At 41.9% G+C, this 14738-nt stretch overlaps 2 protein-coding genes across 8 annotated transcripts in view; both read left to right on the plus strand.

Annotated features, from left to right (window-relative positions):
• Positions 1 to 4603, plus strand: part of LOC110991076 (uncharacterized) — a 31998-nt gene extending 27395 nt beyond the window's left edge. For all 3 annotated transcript variants that reach the window (XM_022256213.2, XM_087134866.1, XM_022256212.2), the window contains 3 exons: positions 221 to 602; positions 1539 to 1589; positions 2076 to 4603. In XM_022256213.2, coding sequence (XP_022111905.2) covers positions 221 to 602; positions 1539 to 1589; positions 2076 to 2093 — 451 coding nt within the window. In that variant the 3' untranslated portion in view covers positions 2094 to 4603. The remainder of the gene's footprint in view (positions 1 to 220; positions 603 to 1538; positions 1590 to 2075) is intronic.
• Positions 4604 to 7661: 3058 nt separating this feature from the next.
• The window catches only part of LOC110991112 (hyalin-like), a 41764-nt gene continuing 34687 nt past the window's right edge, over positions 7662 to 14738 (plus strand). For 3 of the 5 annotated variants that reach the window (XM_022256291.2, XM_022256290.2, XM_087134865.1), the window contains exons 1-5: positions 7663 to 8117; positions 8457 to 8681; positions 12440 to 12535; positions 13160 to 13276; positions 14026 to 14148. In XM_022256291.2, coding sequence (XP_022111983.2) covers positions 8042 to 8117; positions 8457 to 8681; positions 12440 to 12535; positions 13160 to 13276; positions 14026 to 14148 — 637 coding nt within the window. In that variant the 5' untranslated portion in view covers positions 7663 to 8041. Of the gene's footprint in view, positions 8118 to 8456; positions 8682 to 11098; positions 11642 to 12439; positions 12536 to 13159; positions 13277 to 14025; positions 14149 to 14738 lie in introns of those variants that run through there. The other 2 variants (XM_022256288.2, XM_022256289.2) reach the window with 2 other exon arrangements.

A 14738-nucleotide genomic window follows, 5' to 3' on the forward strand; every position in this document is an offset into this window, starting at 1 on the left:
TCTGTCCGTTTCTTTATAAGATATATACATTATTCATAAAGGGTGCTTGTTTGAAGTGAGGTTTGATCATGGTGTGCGGTATGTATATGGATCATTACCGGTTTGAATTTTCAAATCCTTTGTTAGACATGAAGCATTTGTCTTTGATCCTGTGAAATGAGTGTGTTGTGTTATGAATTCTTTGGTGTTTTTGTCTTGATTATGTGTTTACTTCTTGCAGCGAAATGAAAGGGGAAGTCCGGGCGGCGCATCACAACAAAGGCTTCGAAGGTGATTCCGCCTCCGTCGCCGAGGAGCAAGTCGAAGGCGAGACAGCCGTGCCAGTCGTCGAAACCACTCGGCCCTACTCGTACATCTACAGCAACGGCGGCGGCGTCGGTGTGTCCCGCTCCAGCTCGGGGGCGGCGGCCCCGGGGAAGAACCGCTACGAGAACTCGGTAGCGAGAGACCGCGAACGGGAGACGGGTACCGGTAACAACGACCAGGCCGAGGACACGAGCGACAAGGCCAGGAGCTCATACTTCTGGGGTAACCTGGCCGTGCCATCCAAGGAGGACGCAGAGATGATCCCGATGGTCAGCGCAGTCGACCCAACAAAAATGGTGAGTGATGACCGTGCCATGTGGCTTTTTAATCATCAACAGAGTACTTCAGTAATGACGTAGTTACCTCCCAAGTGCTGTAGTAAACGGCTTCTTGTCGTTCGTTGTAAGATAGCTTCCATGACTGAAGTTTGTTATCTAATGTTCAAAATTCAAACGGATTTGTACGGTGAATGGGGGAACAGGTAGATATCCGACATTCACGTCGGTTTCTCAAGCGAATGTGTGGGTTCAGTTGAATTTTCAGACGTTAAACGCAGCTTGAAAAAAACTAGAGACTCTGTGCTTGAGACAAACATTCTGCGTGCAAACTCATATCCGAATCGAAGATCAACTAAACTTCAGTGGCCTGTGATTGGACCCTCCTGCTTCGTGGTTTTTTCTGAAGTCGCATGCAGTGTATCTGCCTGATTGTTAATTCCAGCTCTGGAAAACAAAATGGTGTTCATCATTCGTGTAAAGGCCGGTTCATTTGCGCGAAAGCGAGCACAACCGGGAATTTGTGACACGAGATCAAATATTCGTGCTACAAAGTTGCAAAAGTCGAGCACATTTCAAGTCGAGCGGCTTGCAAATCTTCCGTGACGTCAAACTTGTTTTGCTTTTACATTCGTCTGTATAGTACAAACCGGCCTTAAAATTAGTTTCTTCAAGGAAGAATCCCAAAGGGGGGGAGCGTGTCTCTGCCTAGGTGGCTCTTCTTACCACTTTGGTTTATGCTGCATACCGAGATTACTTTTCTGCGCAGTATCAGTATAGCAGTTTGCCACATGTTTTGTTTAAGTTAGGCTCGTTTACTTGTTTGGTTTTTAAAGAAGTTTGTTATTCCGAGAAATTACATGTAACAGAAATACGCGGAATATTAGCGGAATACCCTGCTAAAACTAGCACACAAACATTAACGTAAATGGTAGTCTTGTGTTTGAATTCTAACAGTACAAGATACAACGTCCCCAGCTGTCCGTCAACAGAAACGATGACTTGCCCGTGAGTAGTGCTCTCTATTTTCAAAGCGTAATGCTTTCTTTTTAGTTTATCATATCTCATCCAAGGTTAATGACTTCGTAAGTGACTTCATCACATATGCGCACGTGCACCTGATTACAGGCTCCCATTGGATGAACCCTTCAGTGCACGTTAACTTCTGGTTCCATGGTTCCAGATTCCATCTAACTCTATGCGCAGTGGGGCGTGGTTTAAACTGAAGCTATGTCAAACTTGAGAACCAGACAGAGAAGAGTCAAATGGAAAATTAGCTCCCATTAGGGAAACTCCACTGATAATAACAAATGAATGAAAATTAAAGTCTTTGATCTAAGGGTCCCCCAACAGCTGACCAGTCAATTAAAGTCTGCTCTGATTGGCTGGCTATTTTGGTGGCATACATGGACATATAGCAGACGTTCCTTCAGTGGGAACTCGGCTTTGGCTCCACCATTTTTAATCTAGTTCTTCATTTCCATTACTTTTCAGGAACGGGACTACTTTTAAAGGACAGTCTTCCCAAAAAAATCCAGCTGCATACGTCTGGTTAGAGAGTAATGTAAAGCCCCGCATAATACAAAACTTAAGAACTATGATGATGACAGTATCTTGTTGAATGGTTGGGATCGCCAACTTAAGAAACCACTGCACGGTGGTCCATCAAAGGAAGAACAAATTAATTATATAGGCCTACTTAGGAATATTGACTAGTCCGATTAGACGCCATAACTGTGGTGGCACCGCACTCACACGCACATTCTTCAGCTTGAAGCGCGCGTGCAGTTGGCAAATCACGACACCCTATTGGTCGAAGAGGCATGTAACGCGCGCGTACCACCTGTCCACGAGCCTTGTGCCACCGCAGTAATGGCTTCTCATTCTGCTGGTCGAATTACACTAAACCACACTGTAATAAGTTTTGCACTTTGGTTTAAGGACAGTGTTTGAACACTAATTCGGTTTTCAAAACGGCGATTTGTTTCCACGTTTTGTCTTCATTTTTACGCGCATCTCTGGGTGATATGCATGAAAAGCATGGAATAGGAATGTTATTGGACGTTTAGATGGTAACGTGCATGTCTTACGTGTTGTTTTGCATTCTACACAGAAATTTTAAAATTATTGTACTGCTCAACTTTATTGAGCCCAAATATATCTTCCCTTTCTGTTTGGTTTCGCACTATTCTGCAGTTCACACTATTCTGCAGTTCACACTATTCTGCAGTTCATCCAACAGGCCAGTTCCTTTTTTTCAATTGGATGGAATTCCACGTTAGCGCTCAGACTCAAGAATTACGTGTAATTTTCAGGCACGAAACCAGAGGGTCATGCTAATGAAAGAAGGCATGACTTTGAAAAAAAATCGATCCATGGATTTTTGTCATTTCTTTTAAGCATGAAGGACTCGGCCAAGGATATAACCTCAACCAATTCTAATGTTTTTGAATTTGGATTCTTGTTTTTCATTTGGTGAACATCCTTTCCGCTCCCTCCCCAATGAAGTGCCCAAATTTTTCCGTTAATTTGTTCAGTATTTTCTCCCCAGTGCCATATAATTCATAATCAAGAACTTGTAAAATTTACAAAATTGATATTTTTATTTGCGGAATTCCATCTGGAATAATTATCAGTGCATTCTATCAGGTGCCAATTCGTGCAGCTGCCTTAACAGAGATTTGTTTAGCACAAAAAAATGCGATAACCAGAAAAAGGTTACCAGCCAAAAAGTCATACCACGTGTACGTCTTCTGACTAGTCTCCGTGCTGAATTTTGCCCAGCAATAATTTCTGCTAAGCAGCTCTTTGAAATTGAGACTAAGTTAACAGTAACTCAATTTAGGATAAAATTAAAACTTTCATTTCCATTTGGTCTTATCCGATTCGATTCAACAACAGCTACCTTGAAAACTGTACTTGTTTCCTTTGTATATAATGACACTAACGTTAGTTTAATCTTGGACATTGGACAGCCATATTTATATTCGCTGGCGAATATCCCATTTTTGAGGGGGTAGGGTGTTGGACATTAACCCAGCCATTTCAATTAGATGCGGACTGCCTCAGCTGTTGCGGCCAAACCATCAGATCTGTTTCCAACTTCGGCACTCCGCAGCCAGGTGTTGTGTCGTCGGTCTACCGATATCCTTCCCTCCAAAAAAAATTGGATATTCGCTGGAGAAACTTATGCGAGTGTCTAATGTCCAATATCCAACTGCCTTTACTGTCATGTGTAAATACCAGTTCGCCTCCGTCTCTCGTATACCTCAGCCTTGAATACACCTTATTTTGTTAAATTGTGTTACTCAGATTTCTTCTCGTGATAAGAGCTGTCGATTCGAACAAAGCCACTGTACTGTTCAGTTTACACCCACAGTTTGTACAGGGGACATTTCAAATGTTTGACCGGATTTTTCAAGTGTTTACACGGGTACTGTTCTACTTCAACCATCTTGTGTCTAACCGCGAAAGGGGGTATGCGAAGGGTATACGACCATGAATTCCAGTCGGTCTCGGTCTGGAAAACAAAACTACAAATTGAGTTTTATTGTGGATTCGAACAAATATTGCAACCATGCTAGATGCCGAGGCTCTTGATGTTTTTACAACTAGTTTTAATATTTCCTGAATTTTATTGAAATGATTCAAGCATTCTGGAAGTATTTTGTCATGTACTTTAAAGTATTTTCGTTTTTGAACTTTCTCAAAAATAAATTCACATGTATAATTCGATTAGTTTTAGATTTTTTGCTGTTGAATTATAGAGAATGGCACGTAGTTCGCGAATATTTTCATCACATTATTAGAATAATGTGATTTTGTATGATTTCTGGTCCGTTGTCAGGATATGCGATTGTTGCCTTAGAACATCTCCAAAAATGGAGAACATCCACGTTTTTGAAACTCCCTTTAACGTCAAGTTAATGAGTTTTCATGTTTAAAAATCCTGCTTTCGGGCCTGGACTAGCTGTCACTAAAAGGATAAAAAAAAAAATTGTACCATTTTGAAATGACGTCAAGCGTTGAGTGTTTTGGGTCGTAATTTCGGGTGTGTTACGTGAGTGTCATATTCACATATGATCTAGCAACAGGGAAGAAGGAAATTTGCCAAGGACGGACCAAGAGCCATATTTTCGGCGGGAGGGCAGGCGGAACATTTCTTTTTGTTTTTCCTATTGGTTCCATATGGCTGCATGAAAATATGATATAATTGATAAAATGCTCTTGTTTTAAGCAGTGCAATTGTTTCGCTGTAAAACGTTGACATGGAGGGGTCGTTGCTTTTTCCGGGGGGAGGGGAACTCAGCAGTTTACAAACTGAGCAATTAACAGTAAACAGCGTCAGTTCTGAAGCAATTTCAAGGAAAATGGCGATTTGGAATATTTTTCGCCTTTTCTGTTCTTTCTTTAAAAAAAGTTTTCAGGTAACAAACGCCCCTTATAGACTTCCCCCACGAAGCTCATTACCTCTTCCATCATGAGTATAACGGAATGTATGCCTATGGTTTCGTTTGATCACAGATTTCACATTAAAATATTCCTTATTTTGTATCAAAATCGTCATTTACAGGAATCAAAATGTTGGGTATACCAGTAACATAATAGTGTAAAATTGCGCACTCCCAGCAGCTTTTTATTAGTGATTTAGTCATTCCGAAAAATTATAAACAAAAGTTTGGAGCCCTTTTCAAAATATCACCGCAAATACAAATTTATTTCAAACGTCAACAGAAAAAAAAGCTCGATAACAGAGAAGTCTAAAGCGGCAATGCATATATCCTCCGCCCTATAACTACTGCATTTCCAGTGCTCGTTACAGTTTTTTTCTTCTGACGAGAAATCCCTCACAGTTAATTACCCGATATTATCTGATAAATCTCTGCGTTTTGTGTGCGCAAATGACATGGACAACGACCGTTTTATTAGCCATCCCGTGGTGGTTTGTATTTGATTGAGCCATCATTTTTTTCCAGATAATTTTGACCGATCTGAAACCGATTATCTCGACGTCAAACTAGCCGCTTGCTTGGTAATAGAAGCAACCATTAAGTGGTCCATTGTGTGTCGTCCTACATGCTTCCCAAGCCAAAGTCAATAGCCCTCCTCCGTAACAAGAAGTGCAGCGAACTCTTTAAAGAAAAATGAGTTGTCCATCGGTTCACAATTAGCTTTTGGGTGGCGTTCCCTTATCTATTGAGGTATGCTATGAAAATCCACTTCCCACAGACAAAAAGGCCAAAATTATCGCTGTTCAGTCGGCATCATTCCCGGTTGCTACTGAAGACTTCAAACATTAATCAGGGCACCCTGCGATAATACACTGTTGACATGGCCCGACTCTATACCAACGGGCTGAACAAGAGATTAACCAACAAAATGATTCGCACCGGGGTGTTCGTTCTTTTCGACACTTCATGGTGGAACCATTAATCATTTTCCGGTCGTTTTGTATTTCTTTTCAAAGTGACAGGTTGTAAAGATATTAACGAACAAGACACTTGTCAACAGGTAATTTCAGTGGTATCTGTATTCAAATTCTTTCTGAATAATTTCTTATCGCGCTATTGCGTGTCTACTCTGAAGTGTTCAGTATCGTTAATCTTAATTAAGATTTCGTTTTAGAAGAAAAGATGACTTATAATTCAACATGTTCTGAACACGATAAATCATCAAAATGATCTATTTGTTGTCAGTTAAATAACAAGTGCAGGTCAGTTAATTTCAATTGATGACCATGCAGTGATAAACCTTAGTTTGTATTTCCTTCGATTATGTGGGGCTAGCCTTGGTAGAATAGTAATGCCGATTCTCGAATTTATCACTGTAACCAATTCCCAAGGATTTCTGTTGCGATTTCTCAATTAGTTGAATATATTGATTGGAGTTCCCGTTGCTAAATGCCATCAAAACCTTCCCGCCTTTCCACGCTAGAGAAAGTTGACCTGAATAAAGGCTACAATCGTGGCTCTTGAGGATTTTTTCAAAGAGAATTAAGTAACGTCCAATATTTCATCAACTATAGGAGAAGCTTCCATGAGGCGTGAAGACTAGTCTCCTTTCAAGATTGGCAATAACACAGTTTTCCCTTAGGAAAGTATATGGTGTAGCCCCAGACGGTCGTATAATGAAAAACCACGCGAGCGGGGTGTCGGCACTGCCATGGTTTAAAAGAGAGAGATAAACAAAAAAGTGGAATTTAAAAGGTCTGGATGTGGAAGATAGTTCAATGTTCCGTTCAAGTTAGAAAATCGCTGACCTGCAGCCTTTTCGCACGAGACTTTGAAGTCGGGACCTCGATGCCCATATACAGCAACAGCAAATCGAACACTGGGCAGAAAGAATGAGGGTAGAAATGAACACATCACGCGTAGTCCTTACTTGAGAAGTGGATTAATAACTGGGTACTTCTGTCGTATCCAGCAGGGGAAAGGGGACGGGGGCATTTACCTCGAGACAGGTTGCCGCTTTTTTTTTTTAATTGAAAGTGCTAACACTTAGGAAATGGTGCTGGCACCACCCTCTCAAAGAGAGAGTTTTTACAGATGAAAACTAAGAATGGAAAATCATTTCAGAAAAGAATCCTCATTTTGAAACCCCACCCAATTCAAAACCAAGATACGATATTGAATGACTCTAACTTATTAGCCAAAGTTATAGTTATTAATCACACAAAGAGGAAATTACGCCATTGAGCACCGAGTTGACTGCGTGAATGCAGAAAGGAGCCATTACTTATCGGTTGGCTGTTTATATCCAATCGTTTGAAATCAGGTTATGCGACATAGAAAAAATGCTTCACTGAAGTGTAACCGACCAGGTGCACCATTTTTATATCTCGGAATAATGCCCGACCCACTTTTTAATCTTTCGACAAGCTGGTTGCGATGTTCTCCCATCCAAAAAAATACACTGCATTTTATTTGATCAAGAGCTGTATTACAACTGGCAGATTGATTCTGTTTGTACAAATTGTGAAACCGCGAATACGGCACCCCCTTTTGGCGCAGTCTTCCAAAGGTTAAACATTAACAGGTTGTCACTTGAAACATTCTTAAAACCTGGTGGGTTTAGGTGAGGCCCCCTCACTCGTAGTTGGCGTTTCAATTGATGTCTAAATGAGTGTTGCAAAAGCGAATCAGAGTACGGGAGCGGCCAGTTAAATGGGTGACTTTTTACTATAGCCTCGCTCCGATGGTAGGGTTGCTGCTGGCTTCCTTTTCAGTTGAAGTCTTGGCGTAATAATTTTGTCAATACTTCAGGATACCCGATGCTTAAAGAACTTCATAAAGAGTCCCATAGTCGCAATACACAGAACTCTTGTATTTCATAGCAGGATAAAACGTAATTGCCTGTTATTGAAACAGTCTTGGAACACGATGAACAGGTTTCAGCCAGGCTCTGGACTTGACATACTCGTGTGAATTTGTCGTCTTCATTTTCCTCCAAAATTTGTGGACATGGACATCTTGAGAGGAAAAGCCTGCATGCTGGTGGCGTGTGTCCTCGCCATGGCGTTTGTGATTGAGGCAGAACGTAAGTATATTAGATGCTATCTTTTCTTTGTGGTATCCAGTGGCGTATACGCCACTGGGTACCACAAAGAAGGGATATGCAGGTTTTGATCTGTCCAGTGGGAAAATGTGATTTTTTTCTTAAAAAGACTCTACAAAATATTTTCAGGAATCCTCAACTCCCCTATTGTGGGACGACATTGTAAAATTTTGGCTCTTCCGTGATTTTGAAAACATCTTTTCAACTTATCGTACATAGGGGGCCTAATCTTTCACGATTTGCTAACGTCGTTGACTTGAAAGTCATTTTTTCTTCAATTGAGAAAATGTTGATAAGCCATTGTGTGTCTCTGCTATTTAGCCCCGACATTTACGAGTTGTAGAAACTACATCACGCCGGCGGCAGGAGAACTTCCTCAAGCCGTGAACTTCCCCCTTCCCGAGGCCCAAGATCCTGGTGGTAACCTCGTCCAAGTGTCATGCAGTCACCGTCCGGGCGACAAGTTCCCGTTGGGCAAAACACAGGTCACCTGCAACGCTACCGTTGGCAGTGAGACGAGTACTTGCAAATTTAAAGTCGGAGTCGGTAAGAACAATGTGTGATGCAATCTAGGAAAACCCCAGCGACTCATGTCTCCGAGTTTGTTTTAGAAAAAAACAGCACAATAGTCTCCATTTTTGGCCAATTTGAGATTTTGTGTAATTCTTGTTTGGTGCCATTACAATTTTAATTTGTAATCTTTCAGTCAGTCATCAATTTGGTATAATATCAATAAAATTGTTACACAGAACTTTAAGGCTTGATTTCTCAAAAATGAAGTCAGCTGGCTTAAACTTCTGAGAGTATATTAACTCAAGTTGAATGATGAATGAAAGAGTTTTGAAGTAACAGCACATTGATGTAAAATTGTTAAGGTCTACGACTCTGATTAGAACTGAGACACGATAGTTTATTTTGAATTGTACCCAATACATTGAATGGTACGGTCATATTATCTGTTGACTGATCTGTTAAATGCTTTGAGGACTCGATACTTTCCAACCACTTTGTTGTGGATAACAATGATGAATAAACAACCCTGATTCTGAGCTTCACTAACATGCTTTAAAGTAGATTCAATGAGTAAGTAAACATTGCAAATGCACACGATAGCTAAGTCATGGCTCTACGGTAATTTTCATCCCAATACTGTATACTAGGCTACTAAAGTGGCTGTTTGGTAGCCTCTACTGTCCAATTACTGTTTGTAATCACAACAAATAGTATTGTAGAGCTTTCCATTGTTCAATTTACCCCACTGAGGCAGTCAAAGCCCTTTGAATAACTTGGTTCCGTACATTGATCTTAAAGTTTGGCCGCCATTTTGAAAAATGGCTGCCACAGCTGTGAAGAGCAAAATCAGAGATGCCCCAATATCCAGATTTGTTTATATTGTGTTAGTCTATATCCATCCCAGATTTGGTGCTTTTATCACAAAATGCACAATAGGTTCACTATGCTGCCCCACTAATACAATTTAACGTAAGAACGACACATTTCACCGTGTGAAGGATTTCCCAGATTACCTCACCCCACCCGGCTCTCGTGCAGGCCTAGTCGAGCTGCGGTGGCCACACATTGGTTTGGAACTTTCACTGCTATGGATTTGAGATCAGGCTCCCTTTTGGATCGCTAGATATATTAAAACAGGGACAGATGCTTTGAGGCTTTTTTGTTTAGCTTTACACAGAAATCTCCTGTTGAGCTGTTTTTGTTCACGTGGAAAAAAATCTTCTGGTTCTTGATATTGCTGAATACATAACCCAAACACACAATACGAACGCTTAGCCGAATGGACTAATCTCCCTTTAGAAATAGTGAGTGTACGAAAATTGTATGCACTTGTACTTGACATGCAGGTGTATGCCAGTATTATATGCTGAAAAGGCCTGAAATGTACGCCTGTTAAATTCCCCACAACTCGCGCTAAATCCCCTCTCGAGGCAAATCTCAGGGGCAGATCCTGGATTTTCCATGGGGGCGTGAACTAAAAATGTCAGCGTCGCAGCCGTAAAACTAGGGAGGTTGGGTAACTGCAAGCAGGACTGTTTTTTTCACGACTTATGGGACTAGGTCCCTCCCTTGTTTCTTCCCCTCCCTCTTTTTCTTCTCTTTTTGTTTATCTAATGGTGAAAAAGGTGGGGGCGTGCGCCACCCGCCCCCCCCTCGACCCGTGATCCGCCCCTGAACCGGGCTTTCTCGGTGTGATTTCAAACTAAATTATGAGGGTTTTTTTCTATAGTTGTTGTTGTTCTATAGCCTCTGATGAGAAGATGGCCATAAGCTTTCTTGAGAGTAATACCTGTAGCCTAAGATAGGAACAATATGCAATTTTATAGCGTGAAAATGTTGTTGTCTTTTGTGAATGATTCTGTTTCCACGTCCAGCCTGATGTTCTTTTTGAGCTCACTATACTCAAGGGCGAATCCGGAAACAAATTTTGTTTGGGGAAGGGGCAAACGTTTCTTTTTTCGTGTAACCTTTATTGTCCTTTTTGAGGGGTGAGGCTACAAGAATTTTATTTCGGTGGGATGCCTTTGGAAATGCTGAAAAGTGCTGAGTGCGAAATCAATTCCAGTTCGTCAGAGTGACGTCACTTAAGTTTAAACCACGCCCACTGCACATGCACTGCAGATAGAGTTACATGCACTGATCGCCGTTGTTATGTGGAACCATGGAACCGGAAATTAACGCGCAACTTCTGCAATCGTCCAATTGGAGCCTGTGGCGCGTCCGCTTTTGTGACGAAGAAGGCCGTGCCCGAAACAGGCTCCCAGAGCTACGGCTAGGTCTATTGTCCACACGTCTCCACACATTTCCAATGGAGCGAATACCTAGACCTAGCTCTAGACAACAGATTCGGATGCAGCCATTAACGTCACGAACCGGAATACCGAAGTGTGACGTCATTGTGAGCCAGAAAGTGCAGTGCAAAGGAATGGGGAACGTGCGCGTGTTGGTTCTCGCGCTATGGTTCTCGCGCTAATGCCTTTTACACACTAATTGTGCGCGTGACGTATTCACGTCAGTACTCAATTCACTTTGGTTCTCTATATCCCATAATTATTCAAAAAATAACGTTGAGTTGTCTAGTGGCCTGACGCCTCCTGATGATTAAGAGTGCTAGTCTAGTTACCGCCCTCTGGCTGGTGAGCGGGCGTAAAAGGTCCACGTGCTGCGCGTTACTTGCCAGTGTTGTCAGAGTGAAAGGGGCAGTTTTAGGGCAAGTTCACGAATTTAGAATTCACTTACCCCAGTGGATTAACCTTTCTAGAAGCATAGAGGAATCATCAATGCTAGGAGGAAGTGTTGATCATCAAAATGAGAGTTGAGTCGTGCTAGCCGTGTATTCGTGCTCACGGTCGGATATCCGGGAACTTCTGTGTATCATTAAATGGCGCGAAGTGTAAATTTGTCCGTGTGCCGAGGATTTCGCCAGAACACCGAACCCCCTGGTTCTCGCCCCCTCGCCAACCGTCTTCACAGAGTATGGAAGTTATTCCAAGGTATGTGGCCGTTAGCTCTGGCGCCTGATCGACTATGCCCCTAAACGGACTCGTCCCGCTATGTAGTCGCCTCTTCGGCCGCCTGTTTGGTCGGCCGAGGGAGGGACCGCCACGCCATGATAATCTCATTGTCCTTGATTTTCTGGCATGTCTGGATAAGTATGGTGGACAAGTTACATATAAAAAAACCAACTTTTTAGTATGTATGCTTAACCCACACTTGGATGTAGTTTTCATACACATAGGAATACACAATTACAAAATCGCACCAACGAAAAATTTTATGGCTTTGTCTCTTTAGGTTTTGCCACCATATTCATCAGACTTGTGACTTGACTTGCCCTGTGACCAAGTGACTTGACTTGTGACTGGACCAAGTGACTTGTGACTTGACTTGTGACTGGACCAAGTGACTTGTGACTTGGCTTGTGACTGGACCTGATGACTTGTGACCTGAATTAGACTTGCAAAATATGACTTGCTGCCACCTCTGTTTGTTCATACCATTCAGGGACATGAATGCATTGATTTGCATTTGGTGCAAGTGAAATCTTCCTGCAACCTTGCTTCGCAGTCTTTTTGGCAGGAAGTTCCTATGACCTGAAATGTTTGACTTATCACTTGTGCTTCAGTGCGTAACAAGTATCCGCTCTTATATTCTGCCCAGCAAATCTGCACCCAAATCTCTAGTGGGATTCAGTAAAATTTATTTGGCATTTTAATATTACAGTGACTTTAAAGATCATTTACCTGTGTCGTTAATTAGTCGTCGCAACCTGTCTTCGTTCCTTCATGCAGGCGACGGTGTTAACTGTACTCGTGATCTGAATGAATGCGTCTGTAGAGGTGAAACTTGCACCTGTTTCAAGGGTTTTACCGGCATCGATTGTGCAAGTATGTACTCCTAGAGCATTTATATAAAGTATTCTTTAAACATGCCAGCATGGTAGATTACGTTGCTTGGAGGAAACTGAGAAAACGAGGGGAACCCTCGCCCTGTTCATAGTTGATAAACCCTTGTGCATGCTAAACAATGGATTTTCTCCAAATGACGCAATCAGTATTCAGAATTTGCATCTTGGCGTGAACAGAAAAAAGCCCTTTTTAGCTTGTTATAGTTGAGCTCTGAAGATAAATGACACTGCGTTTGATTTGGATGCTTCCATATTTATTTGAACAGATAAAATCAGAGAAAATGTGTTTTCCTTAGAGGTGCTCTTTAAGCCACTGGACCCCTTGTAGGAAGCAAATGCCTAAGTTTGACATGTGGTGGGGGAAATTGCTCCAGTTGCATTCTATGTGCAGAGGAGAAATCCCCTAAAGCCACATGACACCCCTCCCCTCAAGTTGGTTACACAACTGTGGTTAAATAGTGTATAACTTCTTCACAAACCTTTCTTGGGACCATTGCCACCTCTGATTTGAAATGTTGATCCAAGGATTCAAGAAAATTTGAGGTTGGATTGAGGATTTAGAACACAAACTCGCAATATATATGCAATGATGATTTATTGACAGTCGAAGATGGAACCGTGTGCACCGGTCCCAGCACCCCATCCGATGGTTGTGGCAATACTTGCCCTGCTGTCTCCTGTCGTTGTGAACGGGGCTGGGAGGGACCGTCATGCAACGTTGGTAAGAAGTTTTATCACGGGCAAGTTTTCTCCTAATGGAGTGGGTGCGTTCATGTGTGGAAAGTTAGATGGCATGTCAAACTGGGACTTTAACTTTTGAATTTACATCAAGGGATAGTTTTTACTGCGTTACTTACCCGTTCCAGAGTAAATCCAAGTAATTAAGATCCTAATTGTCTTTTTTTAACATTTGGTCATGGCCTGAAATGTTAAAATAGGCAATTTGGGGGGTTCTAATTAGCCTGTTTTTCAACTTGCCATTTTCCATGTGCTATGATGTATGGCCTAGTAATAGGAACGAGTAACATAGAGGTATAAGTCCGATCCCCCAAAGCAAATTCAGAACTGAATGGGGGGAATTTGTTTTCATGGGCCCAAAATTGGGATTTTTTTGGCCTTTCTGAGGGCTGAGGCTACATTTTGGAGCTTTTCACAGACTGTTGGAAGGAGGGTTTAAAATGGCCCTGGGGGGAGGACACAGGCCCTGCTGCCCCCATATCTGCCCCCTCCCTGAATCGCCATCCATGCTTGCTAAGCTTGCTTTTGTTTAAGAGAAACTTTTCTGTTGTGCTAACTTGAATTCAATCCTTTTATTATCCGATAACTGTACCCAAAACCTTCCTGAATGTGCACTTTACAGCCTACTCGAGACAATTCCACAAGACTCTAGGCTACAGCCCTTGTTTCGTTTCATCAGTGACTCTTTATCTGTTGGTTTCTATTGTGTTTGTTTGTTTGTTTGTTTTACAGTTGACGATGGGAGTTCATGCTTTTCAGGTGTTGGTAGTCCTCCACACTGTGAGGAATGTTTCATTGGGGATTCACCGCCGTGTATTTGTGAGAAAGGGTGGCAAGGCATACGATGTGAAAACGGTAATATTTGATTAAAGTCTGAAAACGGTAACATTTGATTAAAGTCTACATAGCTAAGTTTATCCGAAAATCCATTCAAAACATTCAGTTCTGAACCATGTTCGTCATCACGGGATTTGGCCCATGAAATATGATTTACTGTTTCTCGTCAAGGGTTTTTGAAATTTTTTTGTCATTATTCAGTAGTTTTGGTCATGGAAAAATAATACCCTTTACACATGCATAAGACCTATGTCGCTCTGTCACGTGTGGTTGTTGATTTTGCTGAGGTAAAGTCTTGGTGCAAGACCGGGGATTGCAGCTGGATGGACACGCACAGTTCAGACATGGCTTGAATTTTTCCGTGTCCATTTGGGCTTGTTTTGACTTTTATTGACCACTGGGTGCCCTGCTAGGCTGACAGGGTGCCCACGAGCATTCAGGCTTCAGATTGTTTGTGTTCTGATGACTGGGATTGCTGTAACATAACTTTCAATGTTGGAAGTTGGATTTTCCATCAAATCTTGCTGTTTTTGTTTTCTTTAACCAAAAATGAATAGTGAGATTTTTTGATGTGGGGCCAAAATCACCTGCAGGCACTGATGAGAAAC

Source organism: Acanthaster planci, linkage group LG03 (genome assembly GCF_054643075.1).
Source record: "Acanthaster planci isolate LZ-2023a linkage group LG03, COTS_SCS, whole genome shotgun sequence".
NCBI lineage: Eukaryota > Metazoa > Echinodermata > Asteroidea > Valvatida > Acanthasteridae > Acanthaster > Acanthaster planci.